Source organism: Silurus meridionalis, chromosome 1, assembly GCF_014805685.1.
Source record: "Silurus meridionalis isolate SWU-2019-XX chromosome 1, ASM1480568v1, whole genome shotgun sequence".
Lineage (NCBI taxonomy): Eukaryota > Metazoa > Chordata > Actinopteri > Siluriformes > Siluridae > Silurus > Silurus meridionalis.
In genome coordinates, this window is record NC_060884.1 from 34,804,049 (window position 1) to 34,831,809 (window position 27,761).

The window sequence follows — 27,761 nt, forward strand, 5'->3', positions numbered from 1 at the left end:
CTTTAGATAAAGTTGCTGTGCAAAATGTAATTGGAATTGCTCATTGTCAATTAGAATAAAGTGAAGTAAAAGGCACATCTATTGAATCAAAGCATTTCCCTACATGTTGTACTCTGTATCACTGTGTGTTATTAAATTAAATTATAAATGTATCTGAGTAGAGAGTAAGTGTTGCTTAACTCTTTTATACTCATTAAAACTAGAAATTAACAAAAAAAAAAGGACAAAAACAAAGTACATTTACTCAAATACTTGACACCAAACATGCCCAACATGCCATGTCTTGATTTCTGTGTGAATGATTCCATTATCTTTAGTAATGTTCTCATCACAGGGTCACATGTTTACACTTTTGATTTTCCAGTCCAACACACAGCAGCTTTACTCCTGAATTCTTCACTTTATTGGGACTCAGGTCCAGCACTTTGAGAACCAAGAACAGAACTCTACAGCTTTCTTCTGTCAATTTACACCAGTTCAACCTAGAAGAGAAGTAATGATGCATAAAATCACTTCCATGTCTTCCTCCTTTTCTCCACTCTTTATTTACTTTCAACCAGTGGTCCTGAACTGAGCTGAAGTATCCAAAGTAGTGATTTATTATAACTCTAATGTTCCTGTGATCATTTTTATCACAAGAATCTTTACTTAATCACCTCAGTTTATGTGTAAAGACTCGAATGTGACTCTCAGCACACTGATCTATTAATAGAATGATATTAATGACTCATAATGACTGATTTATTTCTATTATAATGATCATGAACACAAAACCTCCTTTTCAACAATTAAAAAGAAAAAGTCGCACAAATACTGCGATGGTTGTTGTCTCGAGTTAGAGGTTAAATCTCTATCATGAAAAGAAGAAGGTACACGTGAACATGAGGCAGAAATGCCGCCATCCTCTCAGGGCCAAAACTCCTTTATAAACGTACTGAGGCAAAGTGGAAAACTTTTGTAATTTCTTTTTGAAAACCATGGAGAGGGACCACCAGGCTTCTTAATCTTAATCCAGTGAAGGAAATTTACAAAATTATAGTGTGAAGAGAAGTTCCTTTTCAGGAACTAGAGCTGCGTCGAAATATTCTGAGAACGCCTAGCATTGTTCATGCTCTGAATCACACTGAATTCCATTATCTGGATGCCCAGATATCATATTCCCACCCATCTAAATACACACTTCTTTGCATCTCAGGAAATCTTCAAAGTGATGTATGTACCATTGCCAGCCGTTAAAACAATTAATAATAAAAATACATGAGACATTAAACATTGTTTTTTTTTACAAACAATTTTATTTTGGTTACAAACAAAGCAAAAGAAACAGTGACAAATGAGTGTAGGAAAATAATAAAAACTATATAACTGATTGTGTGATTTTTGAGTTGAGGTGATTTGCGTGTACCATGAGATATAAAAACATCTTTAACAAAATCTGTATGCACAATTGATACATTTGTGATCACACACACACACACACACACACACACACACACACACACACACACACACACACAGACTTTTGCTTTAAAAGAAATTGTTACACAGTTGAAGAAACGCCCTCATACACATCCAGCAGCACCATTTTGTTAAAAGAGGAGCATAAAGGAGTTCAGAAGAGAATACAGTGAGTCTCTCTGAGTAGTTTACAGATGAATTATACTTTAACTTTATGATGTTACAATTTATGTAGTTTAAACTATATGTTCAGGCTTCATGTTTTTAGGGTGAGGTAAGAAAGTTTTAAACTGAATGTTGAAGGTAAATCCAGTTGCTTTTGGATTCAATTCCAATCAGTGAGAAAAAAAACACGTTTATTACAGAAATTACCAGTAGATGAAATTAGAAAATGTAACCATGGATAATATTTCCTTAGTTATAAATTATTGCTACTAGTAAAGTTGGTTGTAGTTTTATGCTAATCAGTTTTCTCACGTGATCAATCAAGAGTAGCTTGTGTGAATATTTTAAAGTTGTCCTTATTTCTATAATTATAAAGTTTGTGTGGATGATCATATATGAAAATCTGGGGGTTTTTTTGGACCACGCACAAGACTAGCATTTAATGATAAGAGTTTTTTTACATTGCATGAAACAGGTCTCAGCACGATGACCACATTCCTTCAGGAGAGTAAAGACACTCGAGTTTTAATCCTGTAACTTGGCTGATCAGAGACGGATCAGTCCGCAAAATATCTGTATCTGTTTTCATAATTGCATTTGTGTTTTTTTTCTTTTTTTTTTGCCTATTTGTTTATTTGTTTGTTATTTTAAAAGTTTATCTGCTAACAGATCATGAAATGATTTTAACAGGCATGTAGGTGAAGGGAACAGAGGTGATGAGGAGGTGATGGGTAGGTATGGTTTTAAGGAGAGGAATGTGGAAGGGCAGATGGTGGTAGATTTTGCTAAAAGGATGGAAATGGCAGTGGTGAACACTTATTTTAAGAAGAAGAAGGATCATAGGGTAACGTATAAGAGTGGAGGAAGGTGCACACAGGTGGATTATGTTCTATGTAGGAGATGCAACCTGAAGGAGATTGGAGACTGTAAGGTGTTGGCGGGGGACAGTGTAGCTAGACAGCATCGGATGATGGTCTGTAGGATAGTTTTGGAGGTGAAGAAGAAGAGGAGGAGAGTGAGGACTGAAAGAAGAATAAGATGGTGGAAACTGAAGGAGGAAGAGTGTAGTGTGAGATTCAGGGAAGAGGTCAGACAGGAGCTCGGTGGTGGTGAAGAGGTGCTGGATGATTGTGGAACTACTGCATAAGTGATTAAGGAGACAGTTAGAAAGGTTCTTGGTGTAACATCTGGAAATAGAAAGGAAGACAAAGAGACGTGATGGTGGAATGAGGAAGTGCAGGAGAGCAGAAGGAGAAAGAAGTTGGAGAAACAGAATTGGGATCAACAGAGTGATGAGAAAAGTAGGCAGAAGAACAAGGAGATGCAGCAGCAGGTAAAGAGGGATGTGGCGAAAGCCAAGGAAAAGGCATATGAGGAGCTGTATGAGAGGTTGGACACTGAGGAAGGAGAAAAGGATTTGTAGCGATTGGCCAGGCAGAGGAACCGAGCTGGGAAGGATGTGCTGCAGGTTAGAGCAGTGAAGGATGGAGATGGAAATGTGTTGACTAGTGAGGAGAGTGTGTTGAGAAGATGGAGGGAGTATTTTGAGCAGCTGATGAACGAGGAAAATTACGGAGAGAGAGAAGGTTGGATGGTGTGGAGATGTGAAGCAGGAAGTGGATAGGATTAGTAAGGAGGAAGTGAGAGCAGAGATTAAGAGGATGAAGAGTGGAAAGTCGGTTGGACCAGATGACATACCGGTAGAAGCATGGAGATGTTTAGGAGAGATGCAGTGGAGTTTTTAACCAGATTGTTTAACAGGATGTTGGAAGGTGAGAAGATGCCTGAGGAATGGAGAAGGAGTGTGCTGGTACCGATCTTTAAGAATAAGGGAGATGTGCAGACCTGCAGTAACTACAGGGGAATTAAGTTGATCAGTCAACTTTAGGTTACAGTTACCTCTAAAATAAAATTTCTCATTATCTACTGGCCTTGTGGAGCCTTTTTGTCTTTTTGTTATGAAATGTATATACTCCTGCATCTCTCCCCTACTGACAGCACCCCCACTTCTGACTTCAACTTCCTCTCTGAAGCTCTGCCTGCTCTTGTCCTCTTGCTTTCTCTTTCTTCTACATTTCTTGTTCCTGATCTTCAACAGCTGCCCTCTCAGAAACAAGGAAATGTCCTGGGCCTGGTATTCAGCTGCCCCCTTCCAAATACAGATATCCCTCCCACCCCACTCCATATCTCTGATCATCACCTAGCTTTATTGTCTTAGCTTCAACCAAGCATCAACATCTCTCCAAACTTTATTCAGTTTTTTCCTGTAGCATCCAGCAACTTGATATTATTCTATTTCTTTCCACAGATTTTTTTTTAATTAAAAATAAAATTTTATAACATACACTTTCATACAGTGTGAAATACTTCTTACGACTGTCCAACATGTAAATAGAAACAGAAGTAGAATATTAAGAAATAAAATAAATAAACATATTAAAGTACAATTAAACTATATTGTGCACTATAAAGTATAAAATATAAGGATATAACTTTATATATAATTTATACTGTATATATCAATAAAAGTATATATAAGTGTATAAAAAATATATATACATGAATTAGACAGAAAGTGATGGTATGGATGTCCAGATTTATTGACAGAAGTCCAGATTTAAAGTGTTGCAGTGTGATTGCCACAAAAGAGTCTGAATGGCCTGCGGGAAGAAGCTCCTCCTCATTCTCTCTGTGTTTGGTTTTAAGGAGCAGAAGCGTTTCCCTGAATGTAACAGAGAAAAGAGTCCATTGTTCGGATGGCTGAGGTCCTTCACAATCTTCCTGGCTCTGGTCCTGCACTGTGTGCTGTAGATGTCCTGCAGGTTAGGGAGCTCGATGTGGATGGTATGTTCAGCTGACCACACCACCCTCTGGAGAGCTCGCCTGTCCTGCATGGTGCTATTCTAGAACCAGGAAGTGATGCTACCCATTAGGATGCTCTCAATGGTGCAGGTGTGTAAAGTCTTTAGCACATGAGAGGGAAGTTTAAAGTCACTTAGGGAACTCAGATGGTACAGACTCTGCTGGGCTTCTTCACCAGGGTGTTGATGTTACAGGACTAAGACAGGTCCTGTGTGAACATCAAGGTACCAGAAACTGTCAACTCTCTCCACTGGGGTCCTGTTGATGTTTAGTGGTTGGTATGACTGCTCCTGCTTCGTGCTGAAGTCCACTATCAACTCCTTGGTCTTGCTGACGTTCAGGAGAAGATTGTTCTCCTGGCACCATCTCTCCAGGTTTTTTAAAAGGTAGGCCGTTGGAGATCAGACCCACCACAACAGTGTCGTCAGCAAATGATCTAACTGAGACGCTTTTGTCCAAAGTGTTAGAAACAGCGGATATATTAGGGTATTAGGGTCCATGGTTGTTCCAGAGTTTCCCTGTTTTTTTATGTTTTAATATTATGTTCTCTGTTAACTGTCATGTTGCTGTTATGCTTTAGCATTTAATGAGGTTGTGTTTTTGTTGCTGTTTTTGTTACCCGTCATGTTATTTATCGCCATGTCATCTCTTGTCATGTTGTTGTGGATGTGATTCTGTGCCCTGCGTCTCCTGCCCTCCTCTCGAGTCCTTTCCCTTGATAAGCCTCAGTGTTTGAGTTTGTTTTCTTATTATGTTTAGAGACTGTTAGATAGTTTTATCTTTACGCCTTTGATGGTTATTTGATGCGAGATTCAGATGTGTTTTCTTTGAGGTTTTGTGGACTGTATTCTCACTCTGTCTGTGTTGGACTTTGAAACCTGTTTTCCTGGAATTATATTATTTTGAAGAGTGTGTGGGGTGGCGGTTGTAAGCTGTGTGTGAGGGTGGTGTGTGTAAGGGGTGTGTGTGGGCGTTGTGTGTGGGGTGTGTGTAAAAGGTGTGTGTAAGCTGTGTGTAAGGGGTGTGTGTGGGCGTTGTGTGTGTGGGGTGTGTGTAAAAGGTGTGTGTAAGCTGTGTCCATGATAGAGGGGAGAGAGACTTCGATGATCTTCTCAGCGGTCCTCACTATCCTTTGGAGGGTCTTGGAATCCGAGATGGTGCAGTTCCCAAACCAGGCAGTGATGCAGCTGCTCAGGATGCCCTCGATGGTCCCTCTGTAGAACGTGGTCAGGAGGGGGGAGGGAAATGGGCTTTACTCAGCCTACTCAGGAAGTAGATGTGCTGCTGGGTTTTCTTGGTGATGGAGCTGGTGTTGAGTGGCCAGGTGAGGTTCTCAGATGAACACTAAGGAATTTAATATTTAATATTCACTAGATCCTTATTGTGAAAACAGGAACAAAAAGCAGCTCCGAAGAAAACAGTGAGTATCCACAGTTTAAACCGATAAATCTGCTGTTTACTTTATGATGATGTTGATGGTAATAATAATAATATTAATAATAATAGGAAAAGTTTGCATTATGTGATTATTTGTAATAATTCATTCAAACTCTTCATTTCCTCTGCATGTTTACAGGTAATGGGCGGAACATTCACCAAATTGAGTTCTCCTGAGAAGCACTGCATTCAAACAGACAAATGGTGAGATGAGCATTTTAATATAAAAGCTAGTGATTGTTGCTAAATAATTAATGTTAACAAAATCTATTCGAGAATAGCCAAGAAAACATGTAGTAAAGCTCGTACACGGCAGTGTTTTCTTTACTAATCACTGGGAAAACATTCTGTATTGTTGTGAAATTCTGGAAATAAATGAATATTATATCCTCTTATTCCTTCCTAACAATAACTTAAGCTGCAGCTGTTTTAGTTATCATGCTGTATAAGGAGACGTTTAAAAAAGATATATATTTTAGAGAAGTTCACTTACATGCTCTGTACAAGGTTTTAATGGGTTTAAATGAGGTTAAAAAACATGAGCTGACATGATAGTGATGACTTTGTGTTATGACTGGGGCTCGATCTAGAGATATGCCACGGGCGGGACCAAGGATTCTCATGCACAGAAGGAACAAAAGCGAAATTTGCGATAGAATATGTTGACAAAAACGGAGAGAACACCAATACACGCATATTTCACTAGCCGACCGCGATCCCAGAAATGGAAAGCGACTAGGATCCGATACCCCAAGAGGTGAAAACCACACAAAAAAACCCTCAGGGAAAGTAACAACACACAAAGAGGACAAAATAACACAAAGCAAAAGCAGGATAGAAGAGAGGAAGAGGAACTAACAACAAAACAACAGGACAGATTATGGAGCAAAGCCTAGCAAAAACCATGGAAGATGGCAGCAGGGAAAAACAAAAAGCGAGCGAAAGGTAATGGGAAAATTAACGCATAGTCTGTAAGGCGGGAAACTAAAGGAAGCACTTGCTGACATCCAGCGGATACCCCCTGCCAACTTTGTCTTAGTTAGGCTGAGATCAGACAAACCCACCTTTGTTTTTTTTGTAAACGGTGAAGGATTTTGGTGAAGGATTTTCCTTTTTTTTTCATAAAATATACAAGTTGTAAACTACTGTCAAATCATATAAAAGAATCCATTGAGCTAGAATATGAAGAAAACAAAAACACAAATACAAATACAAGGCTGTGCTATGATGGAGTTGCTGGTGTCCAGAGGTGTCCAAGCACGTCTCCAATTACAGCTAACATCTATCTGATTGTTTATCACCAAATATAACACTAGTAGTAGAAGCTTCTGCTGGATATTGGTCCATGAATACTTTTTAACAATGAATAATAATGATTAAGTGATTCGCTGTTGGATTTTCTGGTGTAATGATTTTAAACACAAGCTTTGATTGTAGTTTGATTCAGGCTAAGAGATCAGACTTACCCGAATGCAGTCAAACTGCTGGTGAAAGCAACCAGCCAATCGGCCATCCACATGACTTTCTAGGGGAATTCTGTAAACATGAGATCAGGTAAGAAGGACATTGGATTGTAACTTTAATAAATTAGACAGAGGAAAGTGTTATTATATGATATGTGTCAGAATACGTGTTACATTTGATTTCCACACACTGAAAATAATTCCTAATTTGCTATTCTAAACATAATATAAAGAACACACATTCAAAACCCGATTGTTGTAATCTTTACATAAGTATTGCATCATTCCATTGTTGCAAAACATTCAGGAGCTTTTATTTTTATATCTGAAAATATACATCGATTTTTCTTTTCTTTAACTGTTTTTGTCATAAAAAAACAAGTATATATATATATATATATATTATAATAATATTTATTTTATTTTTTTCTGTGTATTATGTGATACTCTGAGCAACCCAGCCATTAGTGTTGCACGAATCAGGTCACTCTTAGTGTCGGTCTCAAACCCAGATAAATGTGGAGGGCTTTGTTATGAAGGTCATCCAGCATAAAACATGTGCCAAATCAACTATGCCAGGGGTGGCCAACCCATGGCTCTCATGCAGCTCTTTGCCTGGTTGCTTGAGTTCAATACGGTATTTTTAAAACTTAAATGATCTTGCCCCTACTGGGAAACTTTGCGGTATTTTCATCTCACGCACATGCGCATTTGACGAAAATACTGTAATCGAGTCAAGTCAAGAGGCTTTTATTGTCATTTCTATTATACACAGTGGTACACAGTACACAGTAAAAACGAGACAACGTTTCTCCAGAACCCTGGTGCTACACTAAACAAAAACAAACAAAACAACATAGAGCTACAACACAAGCTACATAAAGTGCATCAAGTGCAACCTAGTGCAAACAGTGCAGACAGACAGTGCAGACAGACGACACAAGACAAGACAGAAAACCCAATATAGCGCCGACCAGTAAACCTACTGTATACTAGATTATACAGTACTGTACAAGAAGACTGTAGAAACTATACAAACGAAAAACTATATCCCAGAAGTGAGTATAAACAGAACAATGTAGTGCAAGAATGCAGCAGCAGTCGAAGGTGCAAAAACAGCATGTAAACAGTATAATACAGTGATAAATGATAAATGTGCAACAAAACAGCAGTTAAGAGAGTGGTACAGTTGAGAATAATAAATAAATGGATGAATTGTGGTGGAATGGATTGAGATGAGTGATGAGTGTGTTTAGTCCAGGTTGTACAGTTCAGTAACACACATTTGAGTGAGTGAGTGTGTGTGTATGAGTAAATGAGTGTGTGCGAGTTCTGTTTCAGTTCTGTGTGTTGAGTAGCCTGATGCCTTGTGAAAAGAAACTGTTGCACAGTCTTGTTGTGACGGCCCGAATGCTTCGGAACCGTTTTCCTGATGGTAGGAGGGTGAAGTGTGTGTGTGACGGGTGTGTGTGGTCGTCCACAATGCTGTTTGCTTTGCGGATGCAGCGTGTGGTGTAAATGTCCATGATAAAGGGGAGAGAGACTCCAATGATCTTCTCAGCTGTCCTCACTATCCTCTGAAGGGTCTTGCGATCCGAGACGGTGCAGTTCCCAAACCAGGCAGTGATGCAGCTGCTCAGGATGCTCTCAATGGTCCCTCTGTAGAACGTAGTCAGGATGAAGGGAGGGAGGTGGGTTTTTCTTAGCCTTCTCAGGAAGTAGAGATGCTGCTGGGCTTTCTTTGGGATGGAGCTGGTGTTGAGTGACCAGGTGAGTTTGTCTGCCAGATTAACACCAAGGAATGTGGTGCTCTTGACGACCAGGAAGGAGGAAAAGAGGAAGACCAAGGAGGAAGTTTATAGATGTGGTGAAAGAAGACATGCAGGTAGTTGGTGTGAAAGAGGCAGATGTAGAGGACAGGGGGGTATGGAGACGGATGATCCTCTGTGAAGACCCCTAATGGGAGCAGCCAAAAGAAGAAGAAAAAGAGGAAGATGAAGAAGATGTGATACTTTGAGAAATAGGATAATCATATGTTCAAAATGGTTTGTGTTTTGTATGTATCTCTGCCAGGTTAAACTAAAACTAGTCAGTAAGACTAGTTTACCAGGTTGCACACGATGCACTTTATGTGGCGAGGACACCTACTAGTCCTTAACTCTGTGTTTTCGGTTTTGTAGCTTTATGTTGTTAAATGTAGCAGCACCAGGGCTCTGGAGGAACTTTGTCTTATTTTGCTGTGTACTGTGTCAGATATAAATGGTTGAAATGACAATACAAGCTTCTTGAATATTAGCCAGGTGGTCATAATTTTATGCATGATTGGTGTCTAAAGAGAAAAGCAGTGGGCCTAAAACAAATCCTTGTGGAACACCAAACTTTACCTCAGAGCGTGGAGAACTCACCATTTACATCAACAAACTCGGTAATGTGGCGAGGTACTTACGCTCTGACTGAGGCAGATTTTTAAAGAAATTATGTAATGGTTTTTAACAGCTTCAGATTATGGAATTATGATTATATTTTCTATATTTAATACAAGTGTTAGCTAAGTTCATGTGCATTCGAATAGTCTCCAGAACTCTTTCACGTTTCACTGGGGAAAGCAAACCTGTGGGTGAGTATGCTGAAGATTTGTCACCCACTCGCCCTGCTGAGAGTCAGGGGATTGTAACACTACCTAAGACTGCTCTTATTCTCACTGACCCTCACTAACTATTGTATCTTAGTGGGATTTCTTTAGATTGTATATTTACTTTTTTTGTTGTTTTTTTGTAGTTCTGCCAAGCATCTCCTCCACTTGCTGCTTTTAACAGGAAAAAATGAAAAAGAAATGCAGCTGACAGAAAGTGGAGGAAGAATGAAATTAAAATCTATTTAAGAAAATGTAAGACTTGATAGATCATAACAAAAGGACCTTGACCTGATGTATAAGCAAAGCAAAAGTACTCATGTATGACATATAAAAGTCCCAGTTTTGGGCTAGCCAAGACAAAACCAAACCTCATGCACAGAACCTATGAGACTTGTGCATTCATTAAAAAAAGCATGATATAAAAATGCATAAGACTCATTCAAGCTGTTATATGTGCTAAAGTCTGATTCAGGCCAAGGGACCAGACTCACCTGGACCCAGCTGTGTATCTATGAGAAGTGTCAAGTCAATGCATCAGCCAATTCAATTAAGAGAAGGGGCCTCTTCTGTTGAAAATGGGTAAGAATCCATGAGTGCATGTTTATCAGTAAGGGTGAGGAAAATGCTCATGTTTGTTGAAATGAAATGTCTGTTTTAATTATGTGACTTGATCCTAGACCCTAACTCCAGATCACAATAAAAGGACAATGGCCCTATATATAAGCAAAGCAAAAATACATCTAATTAGGCAAGACAGAAGCAGACTTCAACCCCAGAACCTTTGAGATTTCTGTAAAGTTTATGAGTATTAAGTATGTTTTATTTGTGATTGGAAATAAAATTTTTCCACAGAAAGAAATATGTGTACTTTAAATGATTGTGGATAAATGTGCTTCTGTGCTTCTATTGGGTAACTGTTTGTTATTCTTGCCCACAGCATTTAACACTTATACAAGCTTTGTTATAGTTCATTTCAGGCTAAGAAATCAGACTTATCTGGACCCAGCTGCATCTCTGTGAAAAGTGACTGGTCCATGCATCAGCCAATTCACTTCAGAAAAAAAGACTGTTCTGGTGAAATCAGGTAATATAATATTCTAAAGATGAAAAGTCTGATAGAGAAAATTCAAAATAGAAGCAAAATCTACCAGTATTTTAGATACATACAGTGGATATTGTTTGTCCAGGCATTTCATTACTGCTGTTCATTTCATTTGCAAAGTATAATTGAGAGTAACTTATATATATATATATATATATATATATATATATATATATATATATATATATATATATATATATATATATATGGAGCATCAGCTCAGTCAACTAAAATATAGTTTTTTGTTTAGACAGAAATATTGTTTTACTCTGAAGCTCAGCAAGAAAGTGTATGGATAGGTCTGTCACCAGGTAATATTCACATGTATAGGAAAAGGACATGTAGACAGATGTGAATGTGACATCATGTGAACACATGGGCCATTGACAAGACAGAGTGTCGACTTAAGGGCCCTCTAAGCTTGTCTTAAGTAATAGAATGAATCCGAAAAAAGAGGTAAACAGTCCGAGTCTAACACATGAAGTCAATGGAACAAAGAAAACATGAAGCATAGCATGGAGAAACATGGAACTACGGCTGGCAATAACAAAACTAACTAACCAACGGGTTGTTTGTTTTGTTATTGCCAGCCGGTAGTTCCATGTTTTTCCACATAGGTTATGTGATGGCCCAGTCCCAACCCACATTCAGTAAACCCTAACACAAGCAAGACAAAATTAGCCAATCAAGCAAGAAGTAATCAGAGCCTTTTACAGGAAGAAGCAAAAAAATAAAGGTCTAGGCACAAGTATAGAAAAACAAACTCAGAAGCTAGACATACACAGAGAACAAAACTTAACAGGGGACTCAAGCAAACAACTCCAGATTTAACAAACATCTAAAAAGAAATCAGGTAAAAAGCAACAAACTGTTAAGATACAGTCACAAAATCGTGACAATTTATACATAGTAACGAGGTACAGTTGAATTAGGCGATTAGAAACAGCGATTAGGACTAATTAGGGACTTGTGCACCAACATGTGGCGGAACACAGGAACCACACAGGTTGGGAAAAAAAAGAACAGAAATCCCACCTGTTCCTAACAATGGGCCAACATGCTCCGTGAGGTGATGATGTGTTTATGTCACTCCTCCAATGCCTGCTTCACAGCAAGAAGTTTGCTCTTACTTACATTATAATTTCACTCTGCAAGAAAGGTAACTTTGTATTTTTTTGGCCTTTTAATTAATCACTGGGACAACAGAGAAACTCCACCTCTCTCTGAGGTTTTAAGATTTAAAAACAAAAGGTTTCATCCACCATGTATGTTGCCTAGCCTGCCTACTCTGCTGAGGGTGTAGCTCCTCCTGCCTGCTCAGCTGAGACCTTTAGACCCTCAAAATCTGCCTTAAACTTCACTCCCACTCTCAGGGTCTTCAAGTTCTTGTTCAGGTTACAATTTTCATGCTTGAAAAATATAGTGCTTGGCCTCCAAACATGCTACTTGCAGCCTTTTTAAATCAAATATAATTTTTAATACAATAATTAATTAAATTAAACACAGGAAGTTCCCTGACTTGTGATAGAGATGTGTTCCTGATGATCTCTTCTTCTTCTTCTTCTTCTTCTTTTTCTTCTTCTTTCGGCTGCTTCCATTAGGGGTCGCCACAGCGGATCATCCGTCTCCATACCCCCCTGTCCTCTACATCTGCCTCTTTCACACCAACTACCTGCATGTTTTCTTTCACCACATCCATAAACCTCCTCCTTGGCCTTCCTCTTTTAAAGTACCAACCTGAACCTCCACTCTCCTCCACTTCTCCTTTCCCTGCCGTCTCTGTAGACGTCTTCCTCCTCTCCTTCTCCTCCTTCGGCCAACAGTAGCCCAATTTCCACCAGTACCCTGTCGGCTAACGATACCTGTGGTGGTCGTTGTGTAACCCGGGCCTCGACCGATCCGGTATGAAATTCTTTTTTGTGATCCGCATGTTCGATTTGGCACATGTTTTTACACTGGATGCCCTTCCTAACGCAACCCTCCCATTTATCTGTGCTTGGGACCGGCACTAAGAGTGCACTGGCTTGTGCCTCCCTAATGGCTGGGTTCTTCCCGATGATCTCATCCTAACCTGAAAATATAGTAATTTGAGACATGGCCTAGCCTACCCAGGAGTCTTAAAGAATGGCAGTCAGCATGGGGTAGTAAACTGTAATGTGTTAAACATTTAACAAATGACTACATAATTTAGTAAAACAGAGCAATTTACACTACCATAATGTATAAACTTAACAGTATATACAGTATGTGGTGTGTGGAGGGCGGAGCCAGACACGCTTTGTTACGGTATCTGGAGACGGTGATAAATAGGAAAGATAGAAAAGCTAAAAATTGGGTTTTGAAACACTAAAAACCGAGCTTTTAACACAGAGACAACTAAACACTGTCGACCTGTGGCAAGAGTAAGGCATCTCACAAGGTGGGATACGTGTACATCCTGGCAATGTTTCAACGTATCCTACCAACTATTGTAATTCTGGGACTACCTGTATTTCTTTTAAATACATTTTGAACACTCAGAGTTCAACTACAGAGACAATTGATCTTAGTTGAAATAAGTGGAATTCATTCTGATTTAGAAAGAAATTCTTATACATGTATATTATGGTGCACTGAGATTCTTTATTGCACTTTTCTCTTGAGCTTGAGACAGTTAAAATAATACAAATATCAACATGGTCAGGTGTATATTTTAATCAAATTAACATTTTATACATATTTAAGTTTAAGTAAACTCATCGTTATCTGTGACACTGTCTATCACTTTCATTATCTTATTTTTATTCTTGTTTTTCTTTCTATTTTAAATTTCTTTCTTTTGTTCTTTTTCTATTTTCCATTCTCTTGTTTACCCATTTTCTCTCTCTTTGTTACTTTTTCCTTTCTTTTGTCCTCCCACCTTACATTTCTTTTCTTCTTTTAACTTTTCTGTCTATGCCTTATTGCCTTCTCTTTCTCCTATCTTCATTCTTCTTCTTCTTCATTTTGTCTTTTATCACTATAAGTTATATAATATATATGTAAGATAAATTGGTAATTATTTAGTGCAAGGAGGCACAGATATAAATAAATTATACAGTTCAAATTACACTTGCTGTTTGTTTTCCCCCAACAGGTCTGAGAAGTTCTGCAAAAATCAAATTGAAGGAATTTATAAGGTTTGTTTAGTTACTGTTTAAATGTAATGATTGGACCTATTAAGAACCTGTACCTTAGATTTTGTTCTTTAGCTACGGGATTAATATAGTACACATTTCTCTCAGTCTGCCTGTATCTCTGTGTCTGTTTTTCCTTAACTATTATTAACATTTAAATAAACTTGACTAATTCTATAATGTCATCTAGTTTAGGAACTTCATAGCAAAAGTCCGCAAAAATCAAACATTTTTAAGACGATTGATTTATACACACATATTTGTTAAATATCTATTTTGAAACCTGAAATGAATAATATTGACAATTTTAGTCAACACTTGAGGACACTATTTGGAAAATTCCTTTCTAAGGTCATCAGTTGGGAGTGCAAATGAAGAATGATGGGAGTTTTATCTGTGGGAAATTTGTATTAAACCTTAATGTCTAAATTTGAAGTGAATGTTTTTTGTCCCATATGTACCATAACCATAGCATTGCGTTTTCTATTTCCTGATTACTGCACATTCTGAGCAGAAGGTGGAGCACAAAGTTATTCTTTTAGTAAAAAATGAGCTAAAAAGACTACTGAGTTCTTGTTACTCAACATCCTCTGAGAGTGAAGTGGTGACTGATCCAGTTGTCAGAGAATCATTACTGAAGATTACAATTCACGTCCTTATGGATATGAAGCAGACAGATCTTGCTGAAACACTAAAAACTGGTAAGAACTAAACTGATTATACAAACCCGATTCCAAAAAAGTTGGGACACTGTAAAAATTGTGAATAAAAAAGGAATGCAATAATTTACAATCTCATAAACTTATATTTAATTCACAATAGAATATAGATAAGATATCAAATGTTGAAAGTGAGACAGTTTCATGCCGAATATTGGCTCATTTTGGATTTCATGAGAGCTAAAAGTTGGGACAGGTAGGAATAAGAGGCCGGAAGAGTTAAATGTACATATAAGGAACGGCTGGAGGACCAATTTGCAATTCATCAGGTCAATTGGCAACATGATTGGGTATAAAAAGAGCCTCTCAGTGTGGCAGTGACTCTCACTCAATCAGTTCCCCCAATGCTGCGGTGAAAAATAGTGGAGCAACATCAGAAAGGAGTTTCTCAGAGAAAAAATGCAAAAGGTTTGAAGTTCTTATCATCTACAGTGCATCATATCATCCAAAGATTCTAAGAATCTTTAACAATCTCTGTGCTTAAGGGTCAAGGCCGGAAAACTAGACCGGATGCTCAAGATGGCGCCGGTGAGGTCGGCTGCAGTCACAACTGCTCCGACTACGTTTTCTCTTTTTTTGTTTATTTTCCACTTTTATTTAAGTAGTTAAAGCATTTCACTGCATGTCGTACCCTGTATGTATGTGTATGTGATGAATAAAATTTGAATTTGAAAACCATACTGGATGCTCGTGATCTTCAGGCCCTTAGACGCCACTGCATCACATACATAAATGCTGCTGTAATGAAAATCACAACATGGGCTCAGGAACACTTCCAGAAAACATTGTCGGTGAACACAATCCACCGCGCCATTCACCGCCAGCTAAAACTCTATAGGTCAAAAAAGAAGCCGTATCTAAACATGATCCAGAAGCTCGGGTGGTTTTTTTTGGGCCAAGGCTCATTTAAAATGCACTGTGGCAAAGTGGAAAACTGTTCTGTGGTCAGACGAATCAAAATCTGAAGTTCTTTTTGGAAAACTGGGATGCCATGCCATCTGGACTAAAGAGGACAAGGACAACCCAAGTTGTTCTCAGCGCTCAGTTCAGAAGCCTGCATCTCTGATGGTATGGGGTTGCATGAGTGTGTGTGGCATGGGCAGCTTACACATCTGAAAAGGCATCATCAATGCTGAAAGGTATATCCAAGGTTTAGAACAACATATGCTCCCATCCAGACGTCGTCTCTTTCAGGGAAGACCTTGCATTTTTTTTGACAACGCCAGACCACATACAGCATCAATTACAACATCATGGCTGTGTAGAAGAAGGATCCGGGTACTGAAATGTCCAGCCTGCAGTCCAGATCTTTCACCCAGAGAAAACATTTGACGCATCATAAAGAGGAAGATGCGACAAAGAAGACCTGAGACAGTTGAGCAACTAGAAGCCTGTATTAGACAAGAATGGGAGAACATTCCTATTCCTTAACTTGTCTTCTCAGTCCCCAGACGTTTGCAGTGGTAAACACGGCCTTGTCCCAACTTTTTTGAGATGTGTTGATGCCATGAAATTTTAAATCAACCTATTTTCCCTAAAATTATACATTTTCCCAGTTTTGAAATTTGGAACTTCCACATCATTGCATTCTGTTTTTATTCACAATTTGTACAGTGTCCCAAATTTTTTGGAATCGTGTTTTTACATTAAGCATGTTTTTATCTTAACCTACACTTTTTTTTATTTAAAGAATCATGTACTTCTTGAATTATTTTTACAGTTACTGTTTAGAAAACTATTTATTTATTGTTCTTACTTATATTTTTATCTGCTGTACTTTATCACACCTGAGGTCAGGGTTACTAATGTGATAATCACTGGCAGGTGGGGGTTTCTTTTAAACATGAACGATAATGGACTGTTTAAAGCCTGTGGGATTAGTGACTGTTCCAAAAAGAGGTTTATGGTGAGCAACCATGTAACTGGTCATTTGTAAGTCTCTGGTATGAGGAGATGCTGCAGTTATATACTTTGTAAATTGTGTTCTTATTTAATCTGTATAGTCTCAAATAGTCTGTATTGTTTTGTATAGTATAAGCTAAATGTATATTGTTATTAACTGTATATCTATACTTGTAAGGGTCACTAACAGCTGGAACAAAATATCTTGGCAACACACTTGGCCAATAAACCTGATTCTGATCTGATCTGATCTGTGTGGTGTGGTAGGCTTTACATTTTGGCAGGTTTAACTTTAACTGGAGCAGGTTATGTTTGTGGGAGCGTGGCACCACATGAAAAACACAAGACTATAAAGTGAAAGCAACAACTACAAGACAAAGAGTGCAATTAAAGAGTAGCTTAAGAGGCCTTCTTTGGTTTAGCTATCAATGAAGATGCTGCTGTTGGCTTGAGCATGGCTTGACAAGGCCACCAGACTGGCCTTTAGATTACATTTACAATTATAGCATTTAACATAATCCAAATTGGCATTCACAAATAGTTTAAGTACTTCTGGAGAAAGCAGTTTTCCAAACGTCATTTGAAAACTGCTAGTGACTGCTGTGCTGACATCACGTGGATGGTCTGTTATCGACCAGCTAAAACCCAGAAAGGCCTTGAATGTTTTTAACCTTTTTTTTTTTTTTGGTTTTGTTCACCTTGCTTATAAAATTGAATTAAGAATGTACTCTATAATATTAAATACTTTGTGAACTTTGTAAATATTTTAAAGAATTAACAATCTTATTTTTCTTTTAATTAGAATTTCTCTCTATACATAAAGAAAAGCATAAATCCAAAATGAAAGACAAGTATAGAAGACTTTGTGAAACCTCAAAGCAAGAAACCCCATCACTTTTAAATGAGATTTACACAGAACTCTACATCACAGACGGTTGGAATGAAGACATCAATAATGAACATGAGGTGAGACACATTCAGATGCCATCGAGGAGATCAACATCAAAAGAGACTCTCATCAAATGTAGTGACCTTTTCAGAGACAAGTCCATCAGAACTGTAGTGACCAAAGGAATCGCTGGAATTGGTAAAACAGTCTCTGTGCAGAAGTTCATTGTGGACTGGGCAGAAGGAAAAGCAAATCAGGACATAAACTTCATGTTTCCACTTCCCTTTAGAGAGTTAAATCTGATGAAGCAAAATAAACTCAGTCTGATGAAACTTCTTCATCAATTTTTCCCAGAAACAAATGAACTACAGTTATTACACAGTGAGGCCTATAAAGTTCTGTTCATCTTTGATGGTCTGGATGAGTGTCGACTTTCACTAAATTTCAAGCACAATGAGAGATTGTGTGATGCGACAGAATCAGCCTCAGTGGATGTGCTGCTGACGAACCTCATCAAGGGAAATCTGCTTCCATCTGCTCACATCTGGATCACCACTCGACCAGGAGCAGCCAATCAGATCCCACCTGAGTGTGTAAACCAGGTAACTGAGTTACAAGGTTTTACTGATGCTCAGAAGGAGGAGTACTTCATGAAGAGTATCAGCGATCAGAGCCTGGCCAATAAAATCATCACACACATTAAGTCTTCAAGAAGCCTCTACATCATGTGCCACCTCCCAGTCTTCTGCTGGATCACAGCCACTGTTCTAGAGAGAATGTTGAGTGAAGCAGAGAGTGAAGAGATCCCCAAGACTCTGACTCAAATGTTCACACACTTCCTGATCTTTCAAATCAAACACAAGGACCAAAAGTACCATCAGAGATGTGAACCTGATCCTCAGCAGACCAGAGAGAGTATCATGGCACTGGGAAAACTGGCTTTTCAACAGCTGGAGAAAGGAAGCCTGATCTTCTATGAGGAAGATCTGAGAGAGTGTGGAATTGAAGTCAAGGAAGCAACAGTGTATTCTGGAGTGTGTACTCAGATCTTTAGAGAGGAGTTTGAGCTCCAATTAGGGAAGGTGTTCAGCTTTATTCATCTCAGTGTTCAGGAGTTCCTGGCTGCTTTATATGCATTTCTCACCTTCATCAACAGAAATCTAACAGAACATCAAACCACTGATCTGTCTGACCTTTTCAACAACTCAAGCATGTCTGATTTCCTCAGGAGTGCAGTAGACAAGGCCTTAGAGAGTGAGAATGGACAGCTGGACCTTTTCCTTCGCTTCCTTCTGGGTCTCTCATTGGAGTCTAACCAGACTCTCTTACGAAGCCTACTGCCTCAGACAGGAAGCAGCGCTCACCGCATAGAGGAAACTGTTGAGTACATCAAAGGAAAGATCCATGTGGATCTATCTCCAGAAAAATCCATAAATCTGTTCCACTGTCTGAATGAACTGAATTATCAGTGTATACAAAAGGAAGTCCAAAAATACCTAAAACCTGGACGCTATAGTTGTCTCAGAGGAACCACATTTTCTCCTATTCAGTGGTCAGCATTGGTGTTTGTGTTGCTGAATTCAACACAGGAACATGAGGATTTTGATTTGAGGACTTATGATCGAAGCGAAAAATGTCTTTTATGGCTCATGCCAGTGGTCAAAGAATCCAGAAAAGTTGTGTGAGTATTGAGTATGGGTAGATATTCAAATGTTTAAGAACTTAATATACAGTGAATATTGCTTTGATAATACACTTCTGCTATTCATCATCAACCTCGTGGACAAACAGTTGTGAACAGTAGGTAATGCTGCCTTAACTGTCTGGACCCCAATAAAAATATAAAGTAAGATATGTGTTTTCATTCTTTTTCTTACAGGCTATGTGGTTGTTATCTCTCAACAGAAAGCTGTAGAGCTTTGTCTTCAGTTCTTAGCTCAAACTTTTCCAGACTCAGAGAACTGGACCTGAGTGAGAATAATTTGCTGGATGAAGGAGTGAAGCTGATTGCTGCTGGCCTGGAAAATCAACATTGTAAACTGGAGATTTTGTGGTGAGTTGATTATCATGGAACATTTATCAAACTATGAGTTTCACTTTCCAGTGACACACAACTTAACTTGCATCAAATCTCTCTTAATATTCTTTACTCTTCCCTTTTCATCCTCTTCCTTACTCACTAAAACAGAGAACATTGATTAGTTAAATTACACATAGGTGTGTGATCCTTACTGCCTACTTCCTCTTGCTGTACCCCACCCCATTTATTAACCAGCACTCTGCCCACTGCCACATATTCCCACCACATTCAAGTCAAGTCAAGAAGCTTTTATTGTCATTTCAACCATATATAGCTGATGCAGTACACAGTGAAATGAAACAACGTTTCTCCTGAACCCAGGTGCTACATAAAACAACATAAAACAACAGTCACAGAACAGAAGAACACAGGGCCAAGAACTAAGATCCTCACCTGCACCAGCACTTGTGTTGTCTTTTGCACTGTTTGCACCAGTTGCACACATGCAACTGGTGCAAACAGTGCAAAAGACAACACAAGACAGTGCAAGACAACACAGGACAGTGCAGGACAATACACAAAATATAAAAATAAAAATAGCAATAGATCCGCCAGTAAAACCTGTCGTGACAAAATAAGGTGCACAGTAGCAGAAAAATGTAAACAGAAAAATTTAAACAGAATTGTGCAATTCAACAATAGCAGCAATCAAAATAAACTGAACAGTGACCAAAGGATTTGGACAGAATATTGTGCAAAAAGAACAAGTCCCGGAAGATCAGCAACAAACGGCATGTAAACATTTTGCAATAATGAAAGGTGTGAATGTTGCTGAAACCTGGGTGTGCGAAGTGTATGATGTATGTTGAGTCTGGTTTGTACAGATCAGTCACACAGTTGTGTGTAAGTGTGTGTGTGAGTGTGTGTGTGTGTGTGTGTATGTGAGAGAGTTCAGTTCAGATGTTTGTTGAGGAGCCTGGTGGCTTGCGGGAAAAAACTGTTGCACAGTCTTGATGTGACGGCACAAATGCTTTGGAACCGTTTTCCTGATAGTAGGAGGGTGAAGAGTGTGTGTGACGGGTGTGTGTGGTCATCTACAATGCTGTGTGCTTTGCAGATGCAGCGTGTGGTGTAAGTGTCCATGATAGAGGGGAGAGAGACTCCGATGATCTTCTCAGCTGTCCTCACTATCTTCTGTAGGGTCTTGCAATCCGAGACGGTGCAGTTCCCAAACCAGGCAGTGATGCAGCTGCTCAAGATGCTCTCAATGGTCCCTCTGTAGAACATGGTCAGGATGGGGGGAGGGAGATGAGCTTTCCTCAGCCTTCTCAGGAAGTAGAGGCGCTGCTGGGCTTTCTTGGTGATGGAGCTGGTGTTAAGTGACCAGGTGAGGTTGTCCGCCAGATGAACACCAAGGAATTTGGTGATCTTGACGATCTCCACTGAGGATCCTTCGATGATCAGTGGAGAATGGTCACTCTGTGTTCTCCTGAAGTCAACAACCATCTCTTTAGTTTTGTCGACGTTCAGAGACAGGTTGTTGGCTCCACACCATGCTGACTCGTCGTTCTTGCTGATGAGACCCACCACGGTCGTGTCATCAGCAAACTTGATGATATGATTCGAGCTGTGCGTTGGTGCACAGTCGTGAGTCAGCGGAGTGAACAGCAGTGGACTGAGCACACAGCCCTGAGGGGCGCCAGTGCTCAGTGTGGTGGTGCTGGAGATGATGTTTCCGATCCGGACTGACTGAGGTCTTTCAGTCAGGAAGTCCAGGATCCAGTTGCAGAGGGAGGTGTTCAGGCCCAGTAGGCTCAGCTTCTCGATCAGGTGCTGAGGAATGATTGTGTTGAATGCTGAACTGAAGACTATGCACAGCATCCTTACATAAGAGTCCTTGTTATCCAGATGGGTGAGGGCCAGATGGAGCGGTGGAGCGGTTTGGATGATACGCGAACTGCATGGGGTCCAGTGCGGGCTCGAAGCACTTTATCGTGATGGGTGTGAGTGCAACGGGACGATAGTCATTGAGGCATTCCCACATCCTGTCCACACAATGTGAGAGGAAATTGTGTGATGTGGGCACACATGGCTGCGATTTGATTGGCAGACAGTTATTTTTTTGATAGTGCTCTACCAACTTTCCTGCACTGAGAAATTACAGCTAATGTAAAGCATAGGGCGCTACTTCCTCTCCACCACCTGTGACATGTCCTTCAGCCCTCTTTTTAATGCATCAATCTGTTAAACAGAAAGGAGAGAAAAGTCAGAGAAATGTACATTTACATTTAAGTCATTTAGCAGACGCTCTTATCCAGAGCAATGTACAAAAGTGGGTCTTCACCCATCATTGAATATAGTCAGTGACTCAGCTGTTCAGACATCTAGGGGATGTTCATTCCACCACCTCGGTGCAAACACAAAGAGGAGTTTAGATGTAAACTTACCTCTCAACCTGAGAGCAGGTGGGACCAATCGAGCAGTGCTAGATGATCTAAGGCAGCATGGTGCAGTGCGAGGAGTAATAAGACATTTGACGTATAATGGTGCGGGTCCATTTTTGGCTTGGTAAGCAAGCATCTGTGTTTTGAATCTGATGCATGCAGCTACCAAAAGGGAGCAGCAGTGGGGTGGGGTGGGAGAATGTAGGTATGTTGACCACAAGTAACACAGCTGCATTTTGGATCATTTGCAGAGGACAAATAGGGTTCAGAGATCCACCTGCCAGCAGAAAGTTGCAGTAGTCCAATCTCGAAATGACAAGAGACTGAACAAGCACCTGGACAGCCTGTGTGGATTAAAATGGTCAAATCCTTCTGATGTTATTGAGAAGAAACTGACATAAACAAGTCATATTAGCAATATGTGAGGAAAACTACAGTTGATTGTCCATTGTTACCCCAAGGTTGCGAAGGGGAGAGCAGAGACTTGTGAAAAGTTACTCTGAGATCCTGGCCTGAACATGAATCACCTGGGATGACCAGCAGTTCAGTTTTGACCAGAAGTTCAGTTTTGCTGGAATTGGTCAGTTTTGCTGAGATTGGAGCAGAAGCTGAATGTCATCAGCATAGCAGTGGTAAGAAAACCGATGTGAGGATAAGACTCCACTAAGAGAGTAAGTATAAAGGAAGAAAGGAAGAGGACCAAGTACTGAGCCCTGTGGGACACCACTGGAGTGTCTGCATGGGACTAATGTAGATGCCAATTCAAGTCAAGTCAAGTCAAGTTTATTTCTATAGCGCTTTTCACAACAGACATTGTCTCAAAGCAGCTTTACAGAAATTAACAGTCAGGGTGAATGGTGTGTATTTATCCCTGATGAGCAAGCTGTGGCAACTGTGGCAAGGAAAAACTGTAATGAGGAAGAAACCTTGAGAGGAACCAGATTCAAAAGGGGAACCCATCCTCATTTGGGTGACATCAAGAGTTTGATCATAAATCTTTCAACAATACAGAACACTGGAGAGTGAGAATTAACATGAGCACTGGAGTATAAGATTATAAGTAATGTTCTTTCTACAGTCTTCTACAGTCTATATGGTTAGTAGCTCCTAGTTTTATGAGCTCAACATTTGTGATCATCACAGATCCAGCATCAGCTTCTCCATGCCAGAGCCTTTAAACACTCCAGGAGGTCCAATGTCAAAACTCTACATATGTAGTCGGATCCAATTGGCACTGGTACGTCTTTAGATGGTTCGAGTTTGGCATCTACTTCTCCAAAGGTCCATAATCTTCATGAAGTGGGACGTGACTTGAGCTGGCCAAACCTCAGGAAGCCTCGGGATGGGGAGAGAAAGAGAAGCAGTGGAGAGGAATTAGCGTAGCTGCTGTTCATGATATTAACAGCACAAGTTGATAATGTGCATGTGATCAGATGTTCTGGAGCACAAGGTTATGATGTGATGTGTGTTATGTGTAGGCTTTGCTAAAAAGATATGTTTTTAATCTACACTTAAACTGGGAGAGTGTGTCTGAGCCCCGAACACTGTCAGGAAGATTATTCCAGAGTTTAGGAGCTAAATGTGAGAATGATCTACCACCTTTAGTGGACTTTGCTATTCTAGGAACTACTAGAAGCCCAGAGTTTTGAGATCTCAGGGAGCTTGACGGATTGTAGCGTGTTAAAAGACTGGATAGATACATGGGAGCCAATCCATTTAGTGCTTTATAAGTAAGAAGCAGTAGTTTGTAGTCTGTTCGAAACTTAACAGGAAGCCAGTGTAGGGACGATAAGATTGGGGTTATATGATCATATTTTCTTGACTTTGTAAGAACTCTGGCTGCTGCATTCTGAACTAACTGAAGCTTGTTTATTAATGATGCAGGACATTCACCTAGTAATGCATTACAGTAGTCTATTCTGGAGGTCATGAACGCATGGACGAGCTTCTCTGCATCAGATATAGATAACATGTTTCTTAGCTTAGAAATATTTCTAAGGTGAAAGAAGGCTGTTTTTGTAACTTGGTTGATATCATTATTAAAAGATAAGTTGCTGTCTAAAATAACTCCCAGGTCTTTTACCGTTGAACTAGTGGTTACAGAACATCCGTCTAAATGCAGGTTGAGATGCTGGAGCTTCTGTGTACTGGTTTTTGGATGCCCTCCATATTAGCTGATTTGAACAACCTTCCAGGTAGGGAGCAAACTATTCTGAAAGTTCAAGGAGTATGAGGACAGCATGGCTGATCGAGCAGCATGTAGTTTCTCAGTAACCCTCAAAAGGTCTCTGTGGAATGTGATGCTTTGAAGCCAGACAGAGATAAACAGACAATTGTTTTTTAAACAATGCATTCCAGAGTTTTAGAAAGAAAGAAGTGATACTGGTCTGTAGTTCCTGATGTCTTAGGGATCCAAAGCAGGTTTCTGTAGGATTTAAAAACCCAAGCCTTATTGAGGGTAGTTGGTACATAGTTAAATGCTATGAATCCATTGATTATTGTGGTCTGTTTAAACTGTCTGGAGAATAATCAAAGAGATTGGATATAGTGGGCAGGTGGTTGAGTTGCAAGATTGAATGTAGTATCGCTTCTGATGCTACAGTTGACAATAACTGTGATAATAAAGGAGTGAGGAATCTTGTTTGTGTAATGTAGGCTTAGTCAGGGTGAGAGGGTCTGGCAGATTTTCCCATTTTTCCTATCATAAAAGGAGATAAATCCTTCTGCAGTAGGAAAGGATGAAACAGGTGGAGCAGGGGGGGTTGAGTAATAAAATGATGTTGTGCAGCTTGTCGTTGGAGGTTCTTGTGCAGAGCCTCAAAAATTTCCTTGTAGAAAACAGTCTTGGCAGAAGTCACATCTGAAGAGAATTTAGACAGGAGTGCACAGTAAGAGGTGAGGTTTGTGTCAAGTTGGGATTTCTTCCACTTCCTCTCTGCTGATCTTACTTCTTACTGATTGCTGCACAACACATTTGACAACCAAGGGGCAGGACAATGAAGTCTTCTTGAGATTCATAACAATGGTCCACCAGAAAGTGCAGCTTTTACATGTTTACTTCTGGCATGACTCAGCCCACTGGAATGGATTTGGAGCTACCTTTTTATTAAGAACACTCAGGCTGGTGACATCTGGAAAATTAGGAACAAATCTATGATAAATGCCAGCCAGCCCCATAAAATCTCTTAATTCCTTTATGGTCTTGGGTTTTAGGCAGGTCACAATTGCTGTTGTGCTAACAATTTTGGGACGTATGACCCAAGTGGAAACCCAGATATCGTACTTCCACCCACCCATTTGCATACTTTTTTGAGCTTGCTGTGAGTTCCCCCAACCTCAAGGTTCTCAGAACCGCTCATTAGTGTTATAAATACCACTTTCAAGCAATACTATAAATTTTTGTCATCTGAGTAACGGCAGAGGATTCAGTCTCTGAGTCTGTGGATGATAAATGCCTGTGTGGATTGATTTAATCCCCAAAGCCTATATGGTCATTCAGGATCTCTTTCATGTTCCCGACTTGGGACGTAACAAGAAAGGGTCGTTCATTGGTCTTGGAAATGCCTGGTTTCCCACAGCACAAGCAAACAGGCTCAGGTTTCCATTCTGCACCTGTCATGTCAGGATCACCTGTAGGAAAGAAAACACAGACACAGGAGAATTGGGAGAAAAAGGAGGGAGACGAGTGCAGGTGGCTGCTGCTTGTAAAGCTTGAAAGTTTTGGTGTCGTCAGATGGTCCCAATGCGTTCTATGAACATGTACACACATACACCCACTCAGCTTGACATCTCTCTCGCTCTCCAGGTTCTTTTCTCTCCCCTTTTTATTCTCTTCCTTACGTACTGCAACAGAGATTAGCATTAACATTGATTAGTTCATTCACATACAGGTGAGTGATCCTTACTGCTCTGATTCTGACCCCATTCACAAACTCAGCCACATGACTGCTGCCACATACACACTCTGTTTTCTACACTAGTCTATGTTTTTATGTATCAAGACATAAAATCACCAAGTCCTTGCTAAGCATGGTCAAGGGAGTGTCACCTTTATTTTAGATCTTGAAAATAGCATTTTAAACCTCGGATGATTTCAAAATTCAAATTCAATGATTTCAATATACAACTTTATAACCTCTTTATCTGAGTAAAGCTGCTTTGATACAATGCCCATTGTTAGAAGTGCTCTATAAATTAAAATGAATTCTGTAAAATTGAATTTTGTCTGGCAAAGCTTCTGTGAGAGATCAGATGAGTATGCCAAACCAGGGGTTATAGGACATTTTTTGAGAGTTCACAATTGTGTGCATTTCACATTTGTTATCAGATACTGCAGAGTTTCAGACAACCTGAGTTGCTAGATGCAGTTTCTGTAAGACCATAATAAGAATTGTGCTCACATTCTCACCTTTATTGTTGCTGAACATCAGACTATTTTCAGTGGTGTGTCTTTTGTTCCTACTGATGTCCTTGCTTGAGTTTTTTTCCTTTTTATCTTTGCAGGCTGATGCAGTGTGGCATATCAGATGATGGCTTTGTTGCTCTGGCTTCAGCTCTGAAGTCCAACGCCATGTCAAACCTGCAAGAGTTAAATCTGAACTGCAATGAACCTGGAGAAAGAGGAGTGATGATGCTGTTTAATCTACAGAAAGATGCAAATTTCAAACTGAAGACTCTAACGTGAATTATACACACCTACAAATATACAGTTGTCCCACACATCACGTCAAATAATTCATACTTCACTGTTACAACTAGCAGATGAAATATAGGTTTAAGCCCCCTTGTGTTTTTATTATCATAATATCTCTGGGATTTAGAAGACTAGTGGCCATGAACCTTTTTAAATTCGAGATAAATTTATTCTTTTAGCAGGAAAGCTTGATATTTTGTGGATGATGTGGATAATTTTGATCTCTGATTATGATTACAGAATTAACCCCGACCCCAAAGAGATGGACAAGAGTTACCACTCGTATGATTTCGGCAGGAGGTCTTTAAGCGCTGAAATGGATGCAGCTGAATTTTTTGTATCACATAAAAAGAGTACAAGTACACCACATTACAGCATCAGTACAGTCAACTAGGATGCATCAAACTACAAACCACAGAAAACACTCACATTCCTGTACTCTAACTTAAATAGATAGTGATCAGGAACACCTGTGCTCACTTACACACTGACAAACACACACAAACATCACTGGAATACATCTCACCACCATCTTGTGCACAGTTTGCTGTTTTCTTATTGGTTCTCGTTGATTAGTTCAGACTATGTAAGTTTTAGGTTAGAGATTCATTAGAAAGTAACAGAGTTGTTTTAGTTTTTTGTTCTACTAGAACTAGCTGGCTAGAAAAAGCTTCCATTCTTCCTTCACCTTTGTGCCATTGAGAGCCTTCGCTTGCAAGTTATTGCATTTCTTTTTATTTATTGTAAATATGCAAATAAAAATAATTTTGAATTCATAATTTTGATTTGAAAAACAAACCCTTGTGTGTTTCATGGT

The 27,761-nt window shown here is 39.5% G+C and overlaps 1 protein-coding gene across 7 annotated transcripts; it reads left to right on the forward strand.

Moving 5' to 3' along the window:
* The first annotated feature begins 1,574 nt into the window (after positions 1–1,574).
* LOC124388467 (NACHT, LRR and PYD domains-containing protein 3-like) lies at positions 1,575–27,742 on the forward strand. Of its 7 annotated transcripts, none has more exons than XM_046853138.1 (13): positions 4,191–4,575; positions 4,664–4,871; positions 5,860–5,905; positions 6,062–6,126; positions 7,360–7,476; positions 10,483–10,599; positions 10,988–11,104; positions 14,238–14,280; positions 14,792–14,978; positions 17,701–19,468; positions 19,667–19,840; positions 26,755–26,931; positions 27,185–27,742. In XM_046853138.1, exons 4-13 carry the CDS (start codon positions 6,065–6,067, stop codon positions 27,336–27,338), a joined length of 2,916 nt encoding a protein of 971 aa, XP_046709094.1. In that variant the 5' UTR covers positions 4,191–4,575; positions 4,664–4,871; positions 5,860–5,905; positions 6,062–6,064; the 3' UTR covers positions 27,339–27,742. The 7 variants fall into 7 exon arrangements, with proteins under 7 accessions (XP_046709113.1, XP_046709094.1, XP_046709086.1 ...); XM_046853130.1 differs by having other exon boundaries at positions 4,680–4,871; XM_046853157.1 differs by lacking the exons at positions 4,191–4,575; positions 4,664–4,871 and adding an exon at positions 1,575–1,627.
* Positions 27,743–27,761: the final 19 nt, after the last annotated feature.